The 20,370-nt window shown below is 42.9% G+C and overlaps 1 protein-coding gene across 1 annotated transcript in view; it reads right to left on the bottom strand.

The window, feature by feature from the left end:
• LOC126466081 (uncharacterized) overlaps positions 1 to 20,370 on the bottom strand; it is a 309,668-nt gene that overhangs the window by 270,720 nt on the left and 18,578 nt on the right. The window contains exons 3-5 of the mRNA XM_050096360.1: positions 19,420 to 19,592; positions 14,908 to 15,036; positions 11,999 to 12,198 (exon numbers count right to left, since the gene is read on the bottom strand). Coding sequence (XP_049952317.1) covers positions 11,999 to 12,198; positions 14,908 to 15,036; positions 19,420 to 19,592 — 502 coding nt within the window. The remainder of the gene's footprint in view (positions 1 to 11,998; positions 12,199 to 14,907; positions 15,037 to 19,419; positions 19,593 to 20,370) is intronic.

Below are 20,370 nucleotides of genomic sequence, written 5' to 3'. Positions count from 1 at the left end.
TCAGTCCTGAGACTGGTTTGATGCAGCTTGTAAGGGGTCCGTAGGCCCTTACTATAAGTTTTGCGAGAGCACAGGTCGACAGGACAAACAATCGATAGTGTGTGTCGGCTTGCGAGAGCGAGTGTTGAGACGGTAGTGTGGTACGCGCTGTGAGCCGAGCCGGGTGGAGGTCTGTTGCTGGAATGCAAGACCGTACCGACAAAGGGAGTGGCCATCGCCGTGGTTTAACCCCTTTGTGTTAGAAATATACGGGAAAGTGAAAAAGTATAATTAATAGAGTGATCAGTGATATTTTTGTGCCGACATTTGTAATTACGCGTCTACTGCGCCGGCATCATTTGGATTACAGTGTTGGATTGCAGTGTTGGATTGTAGTGTTGGATTACAATGATTGAAATTGCGTGTGACGATAATGATTAACGAAAGGGCCTGTGCTGAGATTAGCCGTCATTAATTCTGTACGACGAAGGCAGTGGCTGTCTCCTTATTTTGGTGTTTTTTGTGATGAATATAGGTCGCTGATTAATAAAGTTGTGTTGTTGTTCTTCTTGCCACCAGACATTTCATTATTACAGCATTCGAGAAGGACAAAACGGAATGTAACAACTCCGTAGCAGTCCAATCCGATTGCCAGCCCCATTAGGTACACGGTCACATTAATTAATACCTGTTTTGGGCTGCTATTAGATCTCGATCGAGCGGGTTAAGTCAGTAAGATTAAACCGGAGTGTTACACCCTTGGCTTACCGTGAAAGGACAAGTGCAATTTTCGGACGAATCGTAATGAACAGTAGGTAAATTTATCTTGCTTAGCGCGAAAAAAAAAAATAGTTTTTCAATTGTGGATCGAGACAGAGCATAAACTTTCAAATTGCGACAAGAATCAGTGCATTTTTGAACAATACGAAGTAATAATATCTTACGATTGTGACTAAACTTTTTCTTGCCATTTTAGATGAGAATAATAGTGTCAATAAACTGTGTTATAATGTGCAAATGCGTAAATCCGCACGAAAAACTGTGAAAAGTGAACACCAAAGAAAGACACGTGTGGACATTATTACGACCAAAACGAGCCAAGAATTCGTCACGAAAGTTTTAAAGAAGTGTTTAGTGATAATATTTTGACTGGAATTGCTTTTTAAATAGTGAAAATCGGACAGCTTCTTGTGGACCCATAAACTGTTATGTGGACGACAATTCGTGTGGCGACGCAATTGTTGAGTGACGTCACACAGACCCTTGTAGCAGCTGCGCCAAAGAGCTTCAATCTGCGAGGTGATTTCACACGTCATCCCAACTACCTGTGCAAAGAGTAGTTCAAGCACAGACGCACTACATCTACATCTACATCTACATTGATACTCCGCAAGCCACCCAACGGTGTGTGGCGGAGGGCACTTTACGTGCCACTGTCATTACCTCCCTTTCCTGTTCCAGTCGCGTATGGTTCGCGGGAAGAACGACTGTCTGAAAGCCTCCGTGCGCGCTCTAATCTCTCTAATTTTACATTCGTGATCTCCTCGGGAAGTATAAATAGGGGGAAGCAATATATTCGATACCTCATCCAGAAACGCACCCTCTCGAAACCTGGCGAGCAAGCTACACCGCGATGCAGAGTGCCTCTCTTGCAGAGTCTGCCACTTGAGTTTATTAAACATCTCCGTAACGCTATCACGGTTACCAAATAACCCAGTGACGAAACGCGCCGCTCTTCTTTGGATCTTCTCTATCTCCTCCGTCAACCCGACCTGGTATGGATCCCACACTGATGAGCAATACTCAAGTATAGGTCGAACGAGTGTTTTGTAAGCCACCTCCTTTGTTGATGGACTACATTTTCTAAGCACTCTCCCAATGAATCTCAACCTGGTACCCGCCTTACCAACAATTAATTTTATATGATCATTCCACTTCAAATCGTTCCGTATGCATACTCCCAGATATTTTACAGAAGTAACTGCTACCAGTGTTTGTTCCGCTATCATATAATCATACAATAAAGGATCCTTCTTTCTATGTATTCGCAATACATTACATTTGTCTATGTTAAGGGTCAGTTGCCACTCCCTGCACCAAATGCCTATCCGCTGCAGATCTTCCTGTATTTCGCTACAATTTTCTAATGCAGCAACTTCTCTGTATACTACAGCATCATCCGCGAAAAGCCGCATGGAACTTCCGACACTATCTACTAAGTCATTTATATATATTGTGAAAAGCAATGGTCCCATAACACTCCCCTGTGGCACGCCAGAGGTTACTTTAACGTCTGTAGACGTCTCTCCACGTCACTACACGGAGCGCCGTCCCGACATCTAGCAGCCGAACTACAAAACTACACCCGCCTGCAGCGCCATGGAGCGGCCGGCTGAGAACTACGACGTCCCACCACAGCGAGACCTCACGCGGTTCCAGCGGCGGTACAGCGCCACGCCCACTTCAAACGTCAAGACATCGCGACTCGTGGTGACGTCGGTTGGTGAGTGGAGACGACTGGTTGACATAACATTAAATTGCAACGTGCAGTTTTCACGGTAAATAAATGTTTGTAAACTGAATTGCATGTTAGGAAAAGTGCCCAATTGCAGTAATTTCCGAAAAGTTTGCGAAAAATACTCTGAAATTGAGCATACTTATTTATGCATACTGCACTGTCTAAATGATAATTATACAGATATGCTTATTGTTTTTGGGGGATTTTATATGTATAGATTTTATGAATAGTATGATTTATCTTATTTAAAACATTTTACATAAGCTGTGTATATGGAAATTGATATCTGAAGTGATTAGGTTTTGAGAGTTGTTGTGTTCGATGCTCTTGCATATTGTATCAATTTAGGGATTAATTGAAAAATACTTCAGATACGATTAGTTTCATGGTAATTAGGAGTGTTTTGGGTTACTAGAGGTTATTCTATATTACCTACCTGTGCATTAAAAATAAACAAACATGTCTACTGAAGATAAGCAAGTTTGTGAGGCAGTAGTTGAAAGGAAAGGGAATGGACAGGAAGACCGAGATGATTCGGGTATTGGTGATTATGGAGTGTCATTAGATAGCCCAGTAGCACATTCAACTAGTTATCCCGAGACACCGGGACAAACGATGAGAAATAAGCCAGTTTCAGAGGATGCATATATACGATCGATGTTGGCAGCCTTGCTAAAAGAAACTAGAGAGAGGGAAGAAAAGTTCCACAAATCAGTAGAGAAAAGTTTACAAGAAACTAGAGAAGAGAGAAAAATATTACGAGATTCATTAGAGAAGGGTTTACAAGAAACTAGAGAAGAGGGAAAAATATCCCGAGAATCATTAGAGAAAGGTTTACAAGAAACTAGAGAAAGCCTAGAAAAGTCATTTAAGGAAACTCTAACACAAGAGCTCAAAACATCAGAAAGGAAGATAGAATATAATCTGAAGAAGGAAATACAAGATTTAGAAGAACGACTGAAGATGGACATCAACGAGAGAGAGAGGAAGCTACAGAAGAGCATAGACCAAGTCCAGGGAGACGTGGAGAAGATGGAAGGAAAGTTAACAAAAAAGATGGAAAACGATATTGAAGAAACGAAAGCCGAATTGGGAGAAAGAATCAACGAAGTGGAAACAAATTGCAATCATCGAATCGCCGTGGTGACGCAAATGCAGAAACAATGTAATGATGCGGTTAAGGGGATAGGAGATAGGCAAAACCAACTGGCTGTCAATCTGAGAAATGCTATAGCCGTGCAACGAGAAGAGGATAACAAGAGGGTTGCAATGGAGGTCAGGCAATTACAACAGGGAGTGCAGCAATTGGAGAGCAAGACAGAAGAAATTGATAAACGAATTAGCAATGCCACTTTAACCGTTAGGGAAGGTAGAGTAGTTACCTTCATGAGCAGTGATAATCGGTACGTCCAAAATAATACAGGGCAGAAATTTAGACCGAAAGGAGGGTTGCACCCAATGATATTTATGAAATGGTTAAAAGGAGTTTTCCCAGCACATTTTAAAGACTCAGACAAGATTCAATTTGCAATAGATATAATGGAAGGTGAGGCCTTCACTTAGGGAGTCAGGAAAAAGGAAGGGACTACTAGTTATGATCAGTTTGAAGAGGAATTCTTGAAGAAATACTGGTCCAAAAGTCATCAGTGTGCAGCAATTGAGGACCTACTCCACCGCAGGTCACTTAATACATGGAGAGGAACGTTGAGAGAGTTTGCCGAAAATTTGTGGGAACTGAACGAGACCTTGGAACAACCCCTGAGTGATGACGTAATGATATCAGCAATAAAAAGAAGAATGAGCTGGAGAATGCAGGAAACTGTATCCGGGAGCTTAATTAAAGATAGGGAGGCCTTGATGGAAATACTGGAAATACTGGAACAGTTGGAATCTGTTCGATCACAGGAACACAATCAAGCTAATGATCAGAACCAAGATGGACATAATTACCATCAAATTCGTTTCAATGGCCCACCAAATTACAGAGGTAGAGGTGGAGCTAATGGACGTAGGAACCACGGCAATGGTCAACAGTTTCACCACAATCATGGGAGAGATGATGATGATGATAATGACAGGAATTATGAGAGAAGAGGTGATAGACAAAGGGATCAAGAGGTACGAATTGAAGAAAGTTAGGTGTAGGGAGCTAGCAACTCTTTTGCTGGTATACCAAGTGTCGACTGGTACACTCCCAGCTGGGTGAGACTTTATTTCTAATTTCAAGTGTCACTCCTCTACCATCTTTCTCTATCCTTAGGTTAAGAAAGTTAGTGTGTAGTAGTTAGAATAGGTAGTGGTTGTACAAATGATAGTTAGGAATCTTGTAGCAAATTTATAGCTAATTCAGTCAGGAACCATGTAGTAAATTTATAGTTGACTCAAAATAAGGATAAGTAGTTACTGTTGATGTAGTGTGTGAGGTGTCAAAGAATCAATAAGTTGAAAGCTCAGTTTAGTGTGAGTACATAACCAAAATTAATAATGCCAGAAGGAATAAAATGAGAACCATATCAGAAAGCGAATGTTTACATAATGTCGTGGTAAGCTAATTGATTAAACAAGAATTTGGGTAATCTAATAGAGTTGTTTTATGAGGCATGAAAAGGTCAAACTGTTGTAAGAAAATTGAAGTAATGTATCATCTTGTAAGTAGATGAACATATAAAGAAACAAATACACAAGGAGATAGTTGTTCGAATAAATGATGTGAAATATGATGAATGGAGAGGCTAAGGAGCCTGAAGTAGTATTTTTATGTGGTTATTGCAGCGAATATGGAGAGTTGATGTAGGTTGAAGATATATATGCAGTTGAAGTTGCTGTTAAGTTGAGTGAGTTATGTCGTAATGATGTGTATTGAGTATGAGATATTTGAAGTATTGAATTATATGGAGAATTGATGTAGGTTGAAGATATATATTTATTTATAGTCGAAGTTGATGTTAAGTTATGTGTAATGAAGAATATGGAGTATGAGATGTTTGAAATATTGAAGTATGTCATTTAGCACATGAGCAACATCTGTTTGCAAGTTATTTGTAGGTATACATGTTTATCTGAAGTATGCTGATAAAACAAAGTGTAACTAATGAATAATTAGTAATTCATGTATCCAATTAGCTATCAGAGTCAATTATGGTTATACGTATGTCAAGCTTTAGAAGCAGGATTCTGGCACTGAGTAATGAATGACAAATATCCATATAGTGGATTTGAATTAATGTGAATATAACAGGAAATATTGTACCTCTCATCTAAGCTTTCTTGATAACAATTCACATATGGAAGTAATGTTTGGCAAAATGAAATGATCAGTAGTTTAAAATTTTTCATTGGGTGACCACATTAGTTGTAGTGGCAAATAATTGTGTAAGACATGCTTAGCGATACAATGTAGCATTTAAATTTATGGAATCTGTAATGAATAAGTTGTGAATTTCTTCCTTAACTTTTATAAGTGTTGGCCAAGTGAGTTATAAATTAGAGTGATAGTAGTATGGACGGCACAAACCCCGCTGAAAGGACGGCATACCAAAGGGGTAGCTGGCATTAAATGTATAAATGTCATATTTTGTTTCAATTTCAATTTTCTTGTGTTAAAGATTTAAATAAGTTGTGGTTTTTTCTTCCTTAACTTTTATATGCATTGGGAAGGGAGTTATAAGTTAGTGTGGTAGTAGTATGGACGGCACGAACCCCGCTGAAAGGACGGCATACCAAGGGGTAGCTGGCATTCACCTAGTTTGTTTTCTTGTCTTTGCTGTAGCAATAAGTTGTGAATTTCTTCCTTAACTTTTATAAGTGTTGGCCAAGTGAATTATGAATTAGAGTGATAGTAGTATGGACGGCACGAACCCCGCTGAAAGGACGGCATACCAAAGGGGTAGCTGGCATTCAACTAGTTTCTTTTCTTGTCTTTGCTATAGCAAGTTATAACAGATGTGTAGTTAATGACTCGTACAAACCTTTGAAAGAGAAAGGTTTTTGGAAATTTTTGGTAAGATAAGTTTATAAAAAATATTTACCATGCTATATTAAGTAAGTAGGATTGATGTTGTGTGTTATTTGGACAATGCCATATTTTTGAGATGTAATAACTTTTTGTAGAATATTATTGTAGAGGCAGCCCACTACCGGAGTCAAGGATTTTCTTGGTGATTGTAATTTCATTACTTATTTGCACTGTGTGTTTTGTTCATATGTAGTGATGTCTAATTCCCTAGCCGATTCTTTTACGCCTGTGGCTTCAAAGAAGTTTTCGAGGGCGGGGATGTAAGGGGACCGTAGGCCTTTACTATAAGTTTTGCGACAGCACAGGTCGACAGGACAAACAATCGATAGTGTGTGTCGGCTTGCGAGAGCGAGAGCGAGTGTTGAGACGGTAGTGTGGTACGCGCTGTGGGCCGAGCCGGGTGGAGTTCTGTTGCTGGAATGCAAGACCGTACCGACAAAGGGAGTGGCCATCGCCGTGGTTTAACCCCTTTGTGTTAGAAATATACGGGAAAGTGAAAAAGTATAATTAATAGAGTGATCAGTGATATTTTTGTGCCGACATTTGTAATTACGCGTCTACCGCGCCGGCATCATTTGGATTACAGTGTTGGATTGCAGTGTTGGATTGTAGTGTTGGATTACAATGATTGAAATTGCGTGTGACGATAATGATTAACGAAAGGGCCTGTGCTGAGATTAGCCGTCATTAATTCTGTACGACGAAGGCAGTGGCTGTCTCCTTATTTTGGTGTTTTTTGTGATGAATATAGGTCGCTGATTAATAAAGTTGTGTTGTTGTTCTTCTTGCCACCAGACATTTCATTATTACAGCATTCGAGAAGGACAAAACGGAATGTAACAACTCCGTAGCAGTCCAATCCGATTGCCAGCCCCATTAGGTACACGGTCACATTAATTAATACCTGTTTTGGGCTGCTATCAGATCTCGATCGTGCGGGATAAGTCAGTAAGATTAATCCGGAGTGTTACAAGCTCTCCATGCTAATCTATCCTGTGCAAGCTTCTTCATCTCCTAGTACCTACTGCAACCTACATCCTTCTGAATCTGCTTGGTGTATTCATCTCTTGGTCTCCCTCTACGATTTTTACCCTCCACTAATCTTGTTTCACTTTTGTTGATATACATCTGAAAACCCCTTTTCAAGATACTATCCATACTGGCAAAATTACAGTGTGTTTATAATTCATCGCCTAATAGTTTAGTTCCTTTCGAAATTTGCTCTTGGTTTTTTCACACCTTTATCAATGTATACACTAAAAAACACCAAGTACAGTCTACAAGGCTCACTTATTCCCTTCTCCATTACTGAATCCCTTTCATATCCGTAAATTTCAGTACGACCTGAACTGCTATCTTGTTTCTGTACAAGTTGTAAATAGCCTTTACCTATTTGTAAAATCCCTGCTATCGTCAGAACGTCAAAGAGAGTTTCCACTCACCACTGCCTAAAGCTTTCTCTAGTTACACAAATGTTATAAGTGTAAGTCGGGACTGAAGCACATGTTCCTACACTACTGGCCGTTAAAATTGCTACATCAAGAAGAAATGCAAATGATAAACGTTTAATCATTGAACAAATATACACTCCTGGAAATTGAAATAAGAACACCGTGAATTCATTGTCCCAGGAAGGGGACACTTTATTGACACATTCCTGGGGTCAGATACATCACATGATCACGCTGACAGAACCACAGGCACATAGAAACAGGCAACAGAGCATGCACAATGTCGGCACTAGTACAGTGTATATCCACCTTTCGCAGCAATGCAGGCTGCTATTCTCCCATGGAGACGATCGTAGAGATGCTGGATGTAGTCCTGTGGAACGGCTTGCCATGCCATTTCCACCTGGCGCCTCAGTTGGACCAGCGTTCGTGCTGGACGTGCAGACCGCGTGAGACGACGCTTCATCCAGTCCCAAACATGCTCAATGGGGGACAGATCCGGAGATCTTGCTGGCCAGGGTAGTTGACTTACACCTTCTAGAGCACGTTGGGTGGCACGGGATACATGCGGACGTGCATTGTCCTGTTGGAACAGCAAGTTCCCTTGCCGGTCTAGGAATGGTAGAACGATGGGTTCGATGACGGTTCGGATGTACCGTGCACTATTCAGTGTCCCCTCAACGATCACCAGTGGTGTACGGCCAGTGTAGGAGTTCGCTCCCCACACCATGATGCCGGGTGTTGGCCCTGTGTGCCTCGGTCGTATGCAGTCCTGATTGTGGCGCTCACCTGCACGGCGCCAAACACGCATACGACCATCACTGGCAACAAGGCAGAAGCGACTCTCATCGCTGAAGACGACACGTCTCCATTCGTCCCTCCATTCACGCCTGTCGCGACACCACTGGAGGCGGGCTGCACGATGTTGGGGCGTGAGCGGAAGACGGCCTAACGGTGTGCGGGACCGTAGCCCAGCTTCATGGAGACGGTTGCGAATGGTCCTCGCCGATACCCCAGGAGCAACAGTGTCCCTAATTTGCTGGGAAGTGGCGGTGCGGTCCCCTACAGCACTGCGTAGGATCCTACGGTCTTGGCGTGCATCCGTGCGTCGCTGCGGTCCAGTCCCTGGTCGACGGGCACGTGCACCTTCCGGCGACCACTGGCGACAACATCGATGTACTGTGGAGACCTCACGCCCCACGTGTTGAGCAATTCGGCGGTACGTCCACCCGGCCTCCCGCATGCCCACTATACGCCCTCGCTCAAAGTCCGTGAACTGCACATACGGTTCACGTCCACGTTGTCGAGGCATGCTACCAGTGTTAAAGACTGCGATGGAGCTCCGTATGCCACGGCAAATTGGCTGACACTGATGGCGGCGGTGCACAAATGCTGCGCAGCTAGCGCCATTCGACGGCCAACACCGCGGTTCCTGGTGTGTCCGCTGTGCCGTGCGTGTGATCATTGCTTGTACAGCCCTCTCGCAGTGTCCAGAGCACGTATGGTGGGTCTGACACACCGGTGTCAATGTGTTCTTTTTTCCATTTCCAGGAGTGTATTATACTAGAACTGACATGTGATTACATTTTCACGCAATTTGGGTGCATAGATCCTGAGAAATCAGTACCCAGAACAACCACCTCTGGCCGGAATAACAGCCTTGATATGTCTGGGCATTGAGTCAAACGCAGCTTGGATGGCGTGTACAGGTACAGCTGCCCATGCAGCGTCAACACGATACCACAGTTCATCAAGAGTTGTGACTGGCGTATTGTGACGAGCCAGTTGCTCGGCCACCATTGACCAGACGTTTTCAATTGGTGAGATGTCTGGAGAATGTGCTGGCCAGGGCAGCAGTCTAACAATTTCTGTATCTAGAAAGGTCCCTACAGGACCTGCAACATGCGGTCGTGCCTTATCTTGCTGAAATGTAGGGTTTCGCAGTTATCAAATGACGGGTAGAGCCACGGGTCGTGACACATCTGAAATGTAACGCCAGCTGTATAAAGTGCCGTCAATGCGAAGAAGAGGTGACCGAGACGTGTAACCAATGGCACCTCATACCATCACGCCGGGTGATACGCCAGTATGGCGATGACGAATACACGCTGCCAATGTGCGTTCACCGCGATGTCGCCAAACACGGATGCGACCATAATGATGCTGGAAACAGAACCCTGATTCATACGAAAAAATTACGTTTTGCCATTCGTGCAGCCAGGTTCGTCTTTGAGTACACCATCGCAGGCGCTCGTGTCTGTGATGCAGCGTCAAGGGTAACCGCAGCCATGGTCTCCGAGCTGATAGTCCATGCTGCTGCAAACGTCGTCGAACTGTTCGTGCAGATGGTTGTTGTCTTTTAAACGTCCCCATCTGTTTACTCAGGGATCGAGACGTGGCTGCACGATCCGTTACAGCCATGCGGATAAGATGCCTGTCATGTCGACTGTTAGTGGTACGAGGCCGTTGTGATCCAGTACGGTGTTCTGTATTACCCTCCTGAAACCACCGATTCCATATTCTGCTAACAGTCGTTGGAACTCGACCAACGCGAGCAGCAATGTCGCGATTCGATAAACCGCAATCCGGATAGGTTACAATCCGACCTTTATCAAAGTCGGAAACGTGATGGTTCGCATTTCTCCTCCTTACATGAGGCATCACAACAACGTTTCACCAGGAAACGCCGGTCAGCTGATGTTAGTGTATGAGAAATGGGTTGGAAACTTTCCTCACGACAGCACGTTGTGTCGCCACCGGTGTCAACCTTGTGTAAATGCTCTGAAAAGCTAATCATTTGCATATCACAGCATCTTCTTCCTGTCGGTTAAATTTCGCGTATGTAGCACGTCGCCTTCGTGGTGTAGCAATTTTAATGGCAGTAGTGTAGTTGCACTTTTGTTTATATACATCTAAAAACCACTTTTGAAGATACTATGCCTACCGTTCAGCTGCTCTTTTTAGTCGTTTTGCCGTGTATGACAAAATTACAATATTTTTTATTTCTTGGTATAATATTTCATTTTCCTTTTGAAACTTGCTCTTGGTCTTTTTCACGCCTTTTATCAATCTATACACTAAAAAACGCCAAGTACAGTCTACAACGGTCCCTTATTCCCCTCTGAGTTACTGGTTCCCTTTCATGTCTTTAAACTTCACTGCGTCCTGAACTGCGGTCTCGTTTCTGTACATGCCGCCAACCCTATTTTTCGATGTCGTAGATTAATGAATATTTTTCTACGGAAAGTCTCATATTTTTCACTCTATTAAAATTTGGTTTCATTTTTATACGTATGTACGTCGATATTTGGAGATGCTGAAATCGATATAATACCTATTGTGAATATCTTTGTACTTATTGTTATCTTTGATGCTGTTTTGTGACTTTTGGCGCGGAAGCGTACAGAATAGTCACGTTTTTGTGTTGAATATGAACAGTCTTGACTTTGTGTTGGAAGTAAAAAGATGAGTTGGAGTTGTGGACAATGAAAAATGTGAGTTTTATTAAGAGCAGTAACGGCTGCGAAATTGTATGATAAAGTGATGTTTTGAACAGGCGAAAGTATAAAAAGTTTAATAAATGTGAATTTTTGTGAAAAGTGAGTGTCAAGAATTATTTTCAAGTGATCATTGTTTAAAAACATAAATCATCGAATTAATCCTGAAAGATTGTCTTCGTAAGTGCTTCAAGTCGGCGTAATTAACATCCGAGTGCATTTTGCACCAACAGCGACAGTCATGCTACCTAGACAACATTTTTCATTTACGAGCCAAAGCCAGAGCGAGATCGTCGTTGGATTGCATATACAAGATAAGTGATATTATTGTTAATTTTCTTAAGTGACTGCAATCAATTGATGTAGCAATACCTGCCACATTAAAGACCTTATAGTTGCGCAATAAAAAGATCATCCTTTGAGTGCGCGACGTGATAATTCTTGAACTAATTAACTGTTAGTGGAGGTATTGTTACAACCTCACAAAGAGAAGTAACTCCGCTACGTCTCACGGAATCGCTTGGAACGAGCCACTCACTTGTCGGTGCCGAACGCCTGGACCACCTCCCTCCACTGCCGCACCATGTCGTACGTGCCCTCCTGGTGTTTGGTGTACTTGGAGGTCAGGCCTCCGTCCACTTCTTCCTCGTCTCGGAACAGACCGTCCTCGAACAGGTGCGGCACTGCATCCATGCGAAACCCGTCCACGCCTTTCTCCAGCCAGAACCGCATGAAATCCTGCCGAACACAATCAACTCACAAGTTTTGGAACAACAAACATGACATAAAAATTTTCTGTCTCAGTCACAGGGTATTCTTATTAATATATTGTAAGGGGGTCACCACGCTGCTGGAGCAAATGTAATCTCGATGTATTGCTCACTTGCTAGAACGACAATTCACAGGCGCTGCGTGAGACATAAAATATATTTGCCCCTGTTAAAAGATAACGGCAACAGCGTCGCTGGTGGGAGCAGTCTCTGCCGCAGTTGCAGTCGCTCGCAGCTACAGTGTTGTTGTAGTCTGTCGCTGGTACAGCACAGTTTATAGTGAGTAGTTGTTAAAGTCACAGTGCAGAACACATTGCAAAATTTTATTATATGGAACCGAATAACAGTTGTGATCAGCCGCAGAACTAAATGATACCATGGAATAAGAAGATGATGAACAAAAGAATAATTGTTAATTTAATGAAAAATAAACAGTTTAATTAAGTCAACCATCTATTGTAATGTAAATTTAATGATTTTTTATTGGCATGAACGTAGTCAAGTCACTAGTCTGAGATGTTAATATGAATTTGTTTAAATCTTTTCTTTTGTGATTCGTTAGTACCAGTTGACCCATATTTGTAATATATTCAATTTTCCCGTGTAATGGATTGTAGATCTTTATCGACAACTTGAAAAAAGTTTCAGAGTATAATTGTTTTTACCAGTCAACTACAAAAGTACAATTTCCTCTTAAGTCATTGCCAGACCCGGTTCAGTCATTTATCTAAATTAAAATATTCCAGAATTTTTGTCAGATCATAGCCATGCGCTCTTTAGTAATCAGACGACCAGCCTTGCAGCTGTGTCACTAAGTAAAGTCAGATTTTGTAGTAAATCGGATCTCAGACTAATGTTATCCAGTATTAGTAGATAGGCCAGCATTGCACTAAGCTGTGCCACTTACTAGCAGATATACAGACAGCGTTATCCAGCGACACCATCACGAGGTAAGAATTTTTTCAGTTAATTTCTCACGGACGGATTCAGATTGATTTCACAGGGCCAAGGCGTAGCGCTGCTTACGTCAAAATTTATCACTTTTTCATGAGTTAAGATTTATCAGTTTTCATATGTCAGAATTTAATTATCAAAATTTAATTATTTTTTTTATTTTCTGTTCGGGGAGGTTACACATAATTTTATATTTTTTTATTTATACGAGAAGGTTACAATACGATCGGTTTCTATGTCTTCTGCACCGCCATAAGATATGGAAAGAGAGAACACAGCGGGGCTAGTCCAATTGGAAAAAGAAAAATATTTAACGAGGTAAGTGAGAGAACTGAACACATAACACTGGGAGAACACATACCAAAGTATTTACATACTATGGGACTTAACTGCTGTGGTCATCAGTCCCCTAGAACTTAGAACTACTTAAACCTAACTAACCTAAGGGCATCACACACATCCATGCCCGAGGCAGGATTCGAACCTGCGACCGTAGCTGTCGCGCAGTTCCAGACTGACGCGCCTACAACCGCTCAGCCACAGCGGCCGGCGATGATAATCCGTACGCCACTCTCGTCTCACATCACTGGCAACGGTTCTCTAGCAGCTTGAAGGTTGGAACTGTACAAGATTGGCTGCCGAACCTTGCGACTGGTGCACATTGTCTAATGTTCATTTCAGGCGCACTGCCGTACCTGGTGGAGGCTGTGCTCTTTGGTGCCGCCAGAAGATGTGGTTTCAACATGACGCGCTAAATACCACTGCTGTATAAATGTCCGTGGGCAAATGAATAACAAATATACTCCTCAATGTATCACAAGTTGAAATCCCATGCCATCCCCAGTACGATCGTTCGCTTTCCCCCTATCAATTCCTTTCTACGAAGTTGGAACTCCAGCGGAAACTGGAGAGGAAGTGTTTTAGGACCGGTGGTGCCTGTCCCATTTTTCAACACACAGCACTTATGGCTAAGAGATGGCGTCAGAATTTTATCTACAGCTGTACAGCATGCAATCTAATAGACGGTCGTCCCTTTGAATAGCTATCATTTTTTCAATTATTTGTATAGACAAGAAACTAAATGTTATCTTGCTCTTATTAATTCCTCATCTCAATTTAATCAGTATAAAATCCTCTACCATCTCCATAATTTTGACTCTTAACTGTTTGAGACACCACGTATGTGAGAAGTTAAAACTGTTTACCGGACCAGGACTTGAACCCAAATATATACCCTTAACAGGAAGTGCTCTACCATCTGAGCAACTTGATAGCGACCTGGATGTCATTGAAAATTCTAAGTTTCCACTAGCCATGAAAGGCTTGAAGTGAATATGTCTGCTCGAGTTCCAGTGCGGTCGATTCCCATTGTTAACAAGCCACATGTAATCAAATGACAGTAATATCTTCCTTCGACATTCGTCAGTGCATCTGTACTGAGTCTACTTCACTCATGTCCTGAAATTGTTTTGAATGAGTCAAAAGATAGCGTGAAAGGTCTATAGGGAAATTACACACAAATATTTTCCACGCTCTATGTAAAATTTAGCACACTTTCCTCTTTTTATCACGTATCAGACCTTGTGATACTCGTTTCATTTTATTAAATAGCTTTTTTTGGTTGTTTTTACATGAAATCTGAGTGGAGTCTGAAGCTCTCCTCTCTTACTGCTCTGCAGTGCCTGCTAGAAAAGAGTGATCAGCGTGTCATCTCAGAACATACCTTCATCCCTTCGACGACTTCAGTGTTGTTGTAGTTGAGATCCGGCTGCGCTTTGTGGAACTGGTGGAGGTAGTACTGCTGCCGGTCATTGTTCCACTCCCAGGCCGACTCTCCGTTGAACAGGTTCGCCTGGAAAGTGGATATGGAATAGCACTGAATCTTGCTTTTCTATTTGTGCTTTGCCAGTAAACATGTGATCTAAAATGCATACCTGAGGAGTTATGAATACTTGATCATCTACGATACTGTGAAACTCATCTCCTCTATTGAACAAGCACTTATAGTTCTTAGAGCCCTGTTTACTGGTATTTTTTTGTTTTGTTTTGTTTCGACTGAAAGTTTTCTATCCTACAATCTTAGCAACAACAGTCAGAAGTATCGGAATAGTTTTCTCTTATAACATTCGGCTCGTTCGTTTCCGGTACAGGGACCCCTACCTCAAATTGATACAAACATGCTTCTCCATCATCCTAGATAGTTTGTAACATCATCATGTAATAGCCCCGTTTATACACTCCTGGAAATTGAAATAAGAACACCGTGAATTCATTGTCCCAGGAAGGGGAAACTTTATTGACACATTCCTGGGGTCAGATACATCACATGATCACACTGACAGAACCACAGGCACATAGACACAGGCAACAGAGCATGCACAATGTCGGCACTAGTACAGTGTATATCCACCTTTCGCAGCAATGCAGGCTGCTATTCTCCCATGGAGACGATCGTAGAGATGCTGGATGTAGTCCTGTGGAACGGCTTGCCATGCCATTTCCACCTGGCGCCTCAGTTGGACCAGCGTTCGTGCTGGACGTGCAGACCGCGTGAGACGACGCTTCATCCAGTCCCAAACATGCTCAATGGGGGACAGATCCGGAGATCTTGCTGGCCAGGGTAGTTGACTTACACCTTCTAGAGCACGTTGGGTGGCACGGGATACATGCGGACGTGCATTGTCCTGTTGGAACAGCAAGTTCCCTTGCCGGTCTAGGAATGGTAGAACGATGGGTTCGATGACGGTTTGGATGTACCGTGCACTATTCAGTGTCTCCTCGACGATCACCAGTGGTGTACGGCCAGTGTAGGAGATCGCTCCCCACACCATGATGCCGGGTGTTGGCCCTGTGTGCCTCGGTCGTATGCAGTCCTGATTGTGACGCTCACCTGCACGGCGCCAAACACGCATACGACCATCATTGGCACCAAGGCAGAAGCGACTCTCATCGCTGAAGACGACACGTCTCCATTCGTCCCTCCATTCACGCCTGTCGCGACACCACTGGAGGCGGGCTGCACGATGCTGGGGCGTGAGCGGAAGACGGCCTAACGGTGTGTGGGACCGTAGCCCAGCTTCATGGAGACGGTTGTGAATGGTCCTCGCCGATACCCCAGGAGCAACAGTGTCCCTAATTTGCTGGGAAGTGGCGGTGCGGTCCCCTACGGCACTGCGTAGGATCCTACGGTCTTGGCATGTATCCGTGCGTCGCTGCAGTCCGGTCCCAGGTCGACGGGCACGTGCACCTTTCGCCGACCACTGGCGACAACATCGATGTACTGTGGAGACCTCACGCCCCACGTGTGGAGCAATTCGGCGGTACGTCCACCCGGCCTCCCGCATGCCCACTATACGCCCTCGCTCAAAGTCCGTCAACTGCACATACGGTTCACGTCCACGCTGTCGCGGAATGCTACCAGTGTTAAAGACTGCGATGGAGCTCCGTATGCCACGGCAAACTGGCTGACACTGACGGCGGCGGTGCACAAATGCAGCGCAGCTAGCGCCATTCGACGGCCAACACCGCGGTTCCTGGTGTGTCCGCTGTGCCGTGCGTGTGATCATTGCTTGTACAGCCCTCTCGCAGTGTCCGGAGCAAGTATGGTGGGTCTGACACACCGGTGTCAATGTGTTCTTTTTTCCATGTCCAGGAGTGTACATACATTTACAGGCATTGTCAGTAATGGTATCTGTTTCCCACCTACAATACAGGCACATAGGCACACACTAACGCCACAAAGACCCGACTGCTTTTATACTGAGTTCCATCCTCTACAATCGGAATAGTTGACGTCTTGTTATATTCTAAATAAATAAATGTCGTGTGAGTAGAGTCTTCGGGCGGGTAGACCGTTCACCGGGTACAAGTCTTTCGATTTGACGCCAATTCGGAGACTTGTACGTCGATAGGGATGAAATGATGATGATTAGGACATCGCAACACCCAGTCCCTGAGCGGAGAAAATCTCCGATGGGAATTGAATCCGGGCCCTTAGGATTGACATTCTGTTGCGCGGACCACTCAGCTACCGGGTGTGGACTGTTATATACTGTACTACTGACATCAAATGCAATACCATTTGATTGCTTTTGTCAGTAGAATGGATCTCATATTATTGCACATACACTGTACACAACTGTTCCTAGCCGACAATGTTTACTTTCCCACAGATATCCATGCCTTTATACTGATTTCACTACTGTACAGCATAAGGCCTTGTGATGACCTCAACCCACAGGAAAAATAATTATCAAAATCTGAACTGTGAAGTCATCCATAATTCTAGTTGGAAAACCATACTCTTTGTTATACTTCTCAATTGGTCACGATCCCTTTTTGTTTATGAACTGAAAACTCTAATATTCACGAGAAACTGCTCTGAAATTAACCTGAACCGACAAAATTGTGTATATATTCTCTGAAACTTCAAAGACATCTAAGACAATATCTGAAAGGAATTAGAAAAAGTGACAAAATTTCGTGAATCACACACAATACTGTTAACAATCGCATGAACACTGGGGGGTTTCGCCATACATCTACCCACTTTTGAGTATAACCAGTGTCTCTTAATACTACGACTCGTAGCAATACAATATCAAAAACTTTTATTACTGGGTAAACAGTCACTACGTGATTTGACAGCTGACATTTATAATTCCCGCGCACGTCAGGAAAAGCACCAATACGGGAATAGCAGCTTTTACGTTATTGGTCAGAACGCAAGCAATTATGGCGGTCGCCGTAATTTTCGCGCGAAGCCATATTTCGCGACAAAATACTCTTATTAGTCAGTGTCATATATCTAGTCTCATAACAATACATAAAACTACATAAAATAACTACAATAATTTTGACATGCAAGGAGAATTAGTCCTAATGAGAGAAAGAAGTTTATATTTACTGGTGTTTCAACAATAACTACCAAGCAACTTTTAATTCATTGATTGTAATTTTATTTTCGTTAGCAGAAAGTAAACAAACTAAACAAAGAATTTAATAAATAGAATCTGTAATTCTTATACTTTTAATAGAGAAAGAAAGTTTCTAGGTCAGGGGATAGCGTTCGGCGAAATCCCTTAACTTTTTGTTGCATACGAAGCGTTGCGTTAGGCAGCACGATGTCGGCGGGTTACTATGATGAGAGCAGGATACAGACAGTTCCGCTGGTTAATCTTCTCCGGCGAAACGCAAATAAAGTTCCGGCACAGCTGTATCATTAACCCCGTGGTGATGAACAAAACACTAGACGCCAGTATACGAACGTTGTTGACATGTCCTCTCTTTCAAAGTACATGACGTAGACATCGCCCGTTTTTACACTTTATGCACTGTCCGTGACGCTATCGTCCATAATTACACGGTTTGTCACATTCATATAGTCTTAGCCACAAATGCACAGTTCATAGAATTGTTCATGTGTGTGAAGCACACCGTAAACAATGTCCACTCTGTTCTCGCATTTCAAACTTCGGCTACGTCACTGAAAGCCATTTATATTGCACAGTTAATTAGTCTTCACTTTCATGGCTTGATAGAATGTGATATACAACAGTTCCACCACCCAAAACCAATACCAGCAAAGTTCATTCGAATAAAGGCACAGTTCGTGTCGGCCACAACAAAGTAATGTTAGCGGCACTTTCACAGTCCGGTTTATTTGCTCTTAAAGTTCGCTGGCGATGGCATTACATACCGCAGTGGTAAAGAGAATTAACAATCTGATAGTTCGGTATCACTGTCCATACAATTACGTATGCTTTTCATGAAACACAGTACTATTTTTCCCGCGCACGCTTCACAGACACTGTATCCACCATCCCCTCTACCACGCGACAACCTTTCGACTCTCAATATCACTATCGCTGTCTACTGTCTATAGATGTTGTATCGTTATCGTAAATTTCATAAACATTTATAAATGTTATTGACTGCATTTTTCACAATTAATAATATTCCAAAAGAGAACTTTACAAACTTTACCACAGGGACAAAGCAAGAAACATATTTATCCATTGGCAAACGAAATAATCACAATTACATCTTTACATTTAAAAACCACAGTAGAAAGTTAAATAGTCACAATTAGAAATGCCCATATGGACAAAAGAAAAAGAATAGAAATCTAAAGAAAATCACGAAAAAAAAATTTTATATGCGTAATTAGCAATGCCTTCACAGCCTCACATTTGCTCTGAAGAGTGACATCGGGTTTTAAACCGTGTCTACTTACCCAGTTGTTGGGCGGTTCCGATGTCACTCCATCTTCACCGACCTTCCCCTCAAGCCACACATAATAATCCTCATACTTGTCATATTCTGGATCACTAATGTTCGACGATTTTTGAAACCATTCATGTTCATCGCTCGAGTGATTCGGAACGAAGTCCATTAGTATTTTCAGACCTGCAAAAAGAATCACAAAAATAATTAATCATTCACTATTGAGTTATGCATAACAACTTGCATTTTAATTCTCTCCATCTGTATTCTCCCCGTCTCTCCACCTTGTCAGTCGTGTATCTCTTTCTATACACACTTCTCGACGAAAAATGTGAAGCACCTAGAAGCCATGGTCGGATGTCAAAGTGACTTCGTACACGAGGCTCATCGAAGAATTGCGCTCGGCGGCGCAGTGCAGTTCAGCGCCCCGTACGCAACCGTATGTCCAAGTCTTGGCATATGAGCGAGAGAGATAGCCGCAGAGCGAGCGAGACCGCATAGCACTGCCCTTCACTGGACTTTCCCACGGTCAGATCACACGTAAACAAAATAGCGACGAAGCACAGCTCTGTAAATGTGGTCGATGAGCGGTAAAACAAGTAAACCTTTTACTATTTAGGTAGCAATTAGTGCTTGTGTGGCAGAATTACTACGATAGGCTTTAGAAAACAATATCCAAAACAAGAATCGAAGAGCAGCTTAGTAGCTTGCTGACCCTCAGGTTGATTCTATAAGCACTGTACAAGCAAGCTCATCATATGTACAGTATCTACTTCTACATCTACATATATACTCCGCTAGCCACCAAGCGATGTGTGGTGGAGGGCAAAATTTGGGCCAGAGTCATATTTCCCCTACTCTGTTCCACTCGCGGATCGCGCGAGGGAAAAGCGACTGTCTGAACGCCTCAGTACGAGCTCTGATTTCCCTTGTCTTTGAATGGTGATCATTGCTCTACATC

This window comes from Schistocerca serialis, chromosome 1 (assembly GCF_023864345.2).
Source record: "Schistocerca serialis cubense isolate TAMUIC-IGC-003099 chromosome 1, iqSchSeri2.2, whole genome shotgun sequence".
In the NCBI taxonomy this organism is placed as follows: domain Eukaryota; kingdom Metazoa; phylum Arthropoda; class Insecta; order Orthoptera; family Acrididae; genus Schistocerca; species Schistocerca serialis.
This window is presented reverse-complemented; position numbering and strand designations above follow the sequence as displayed.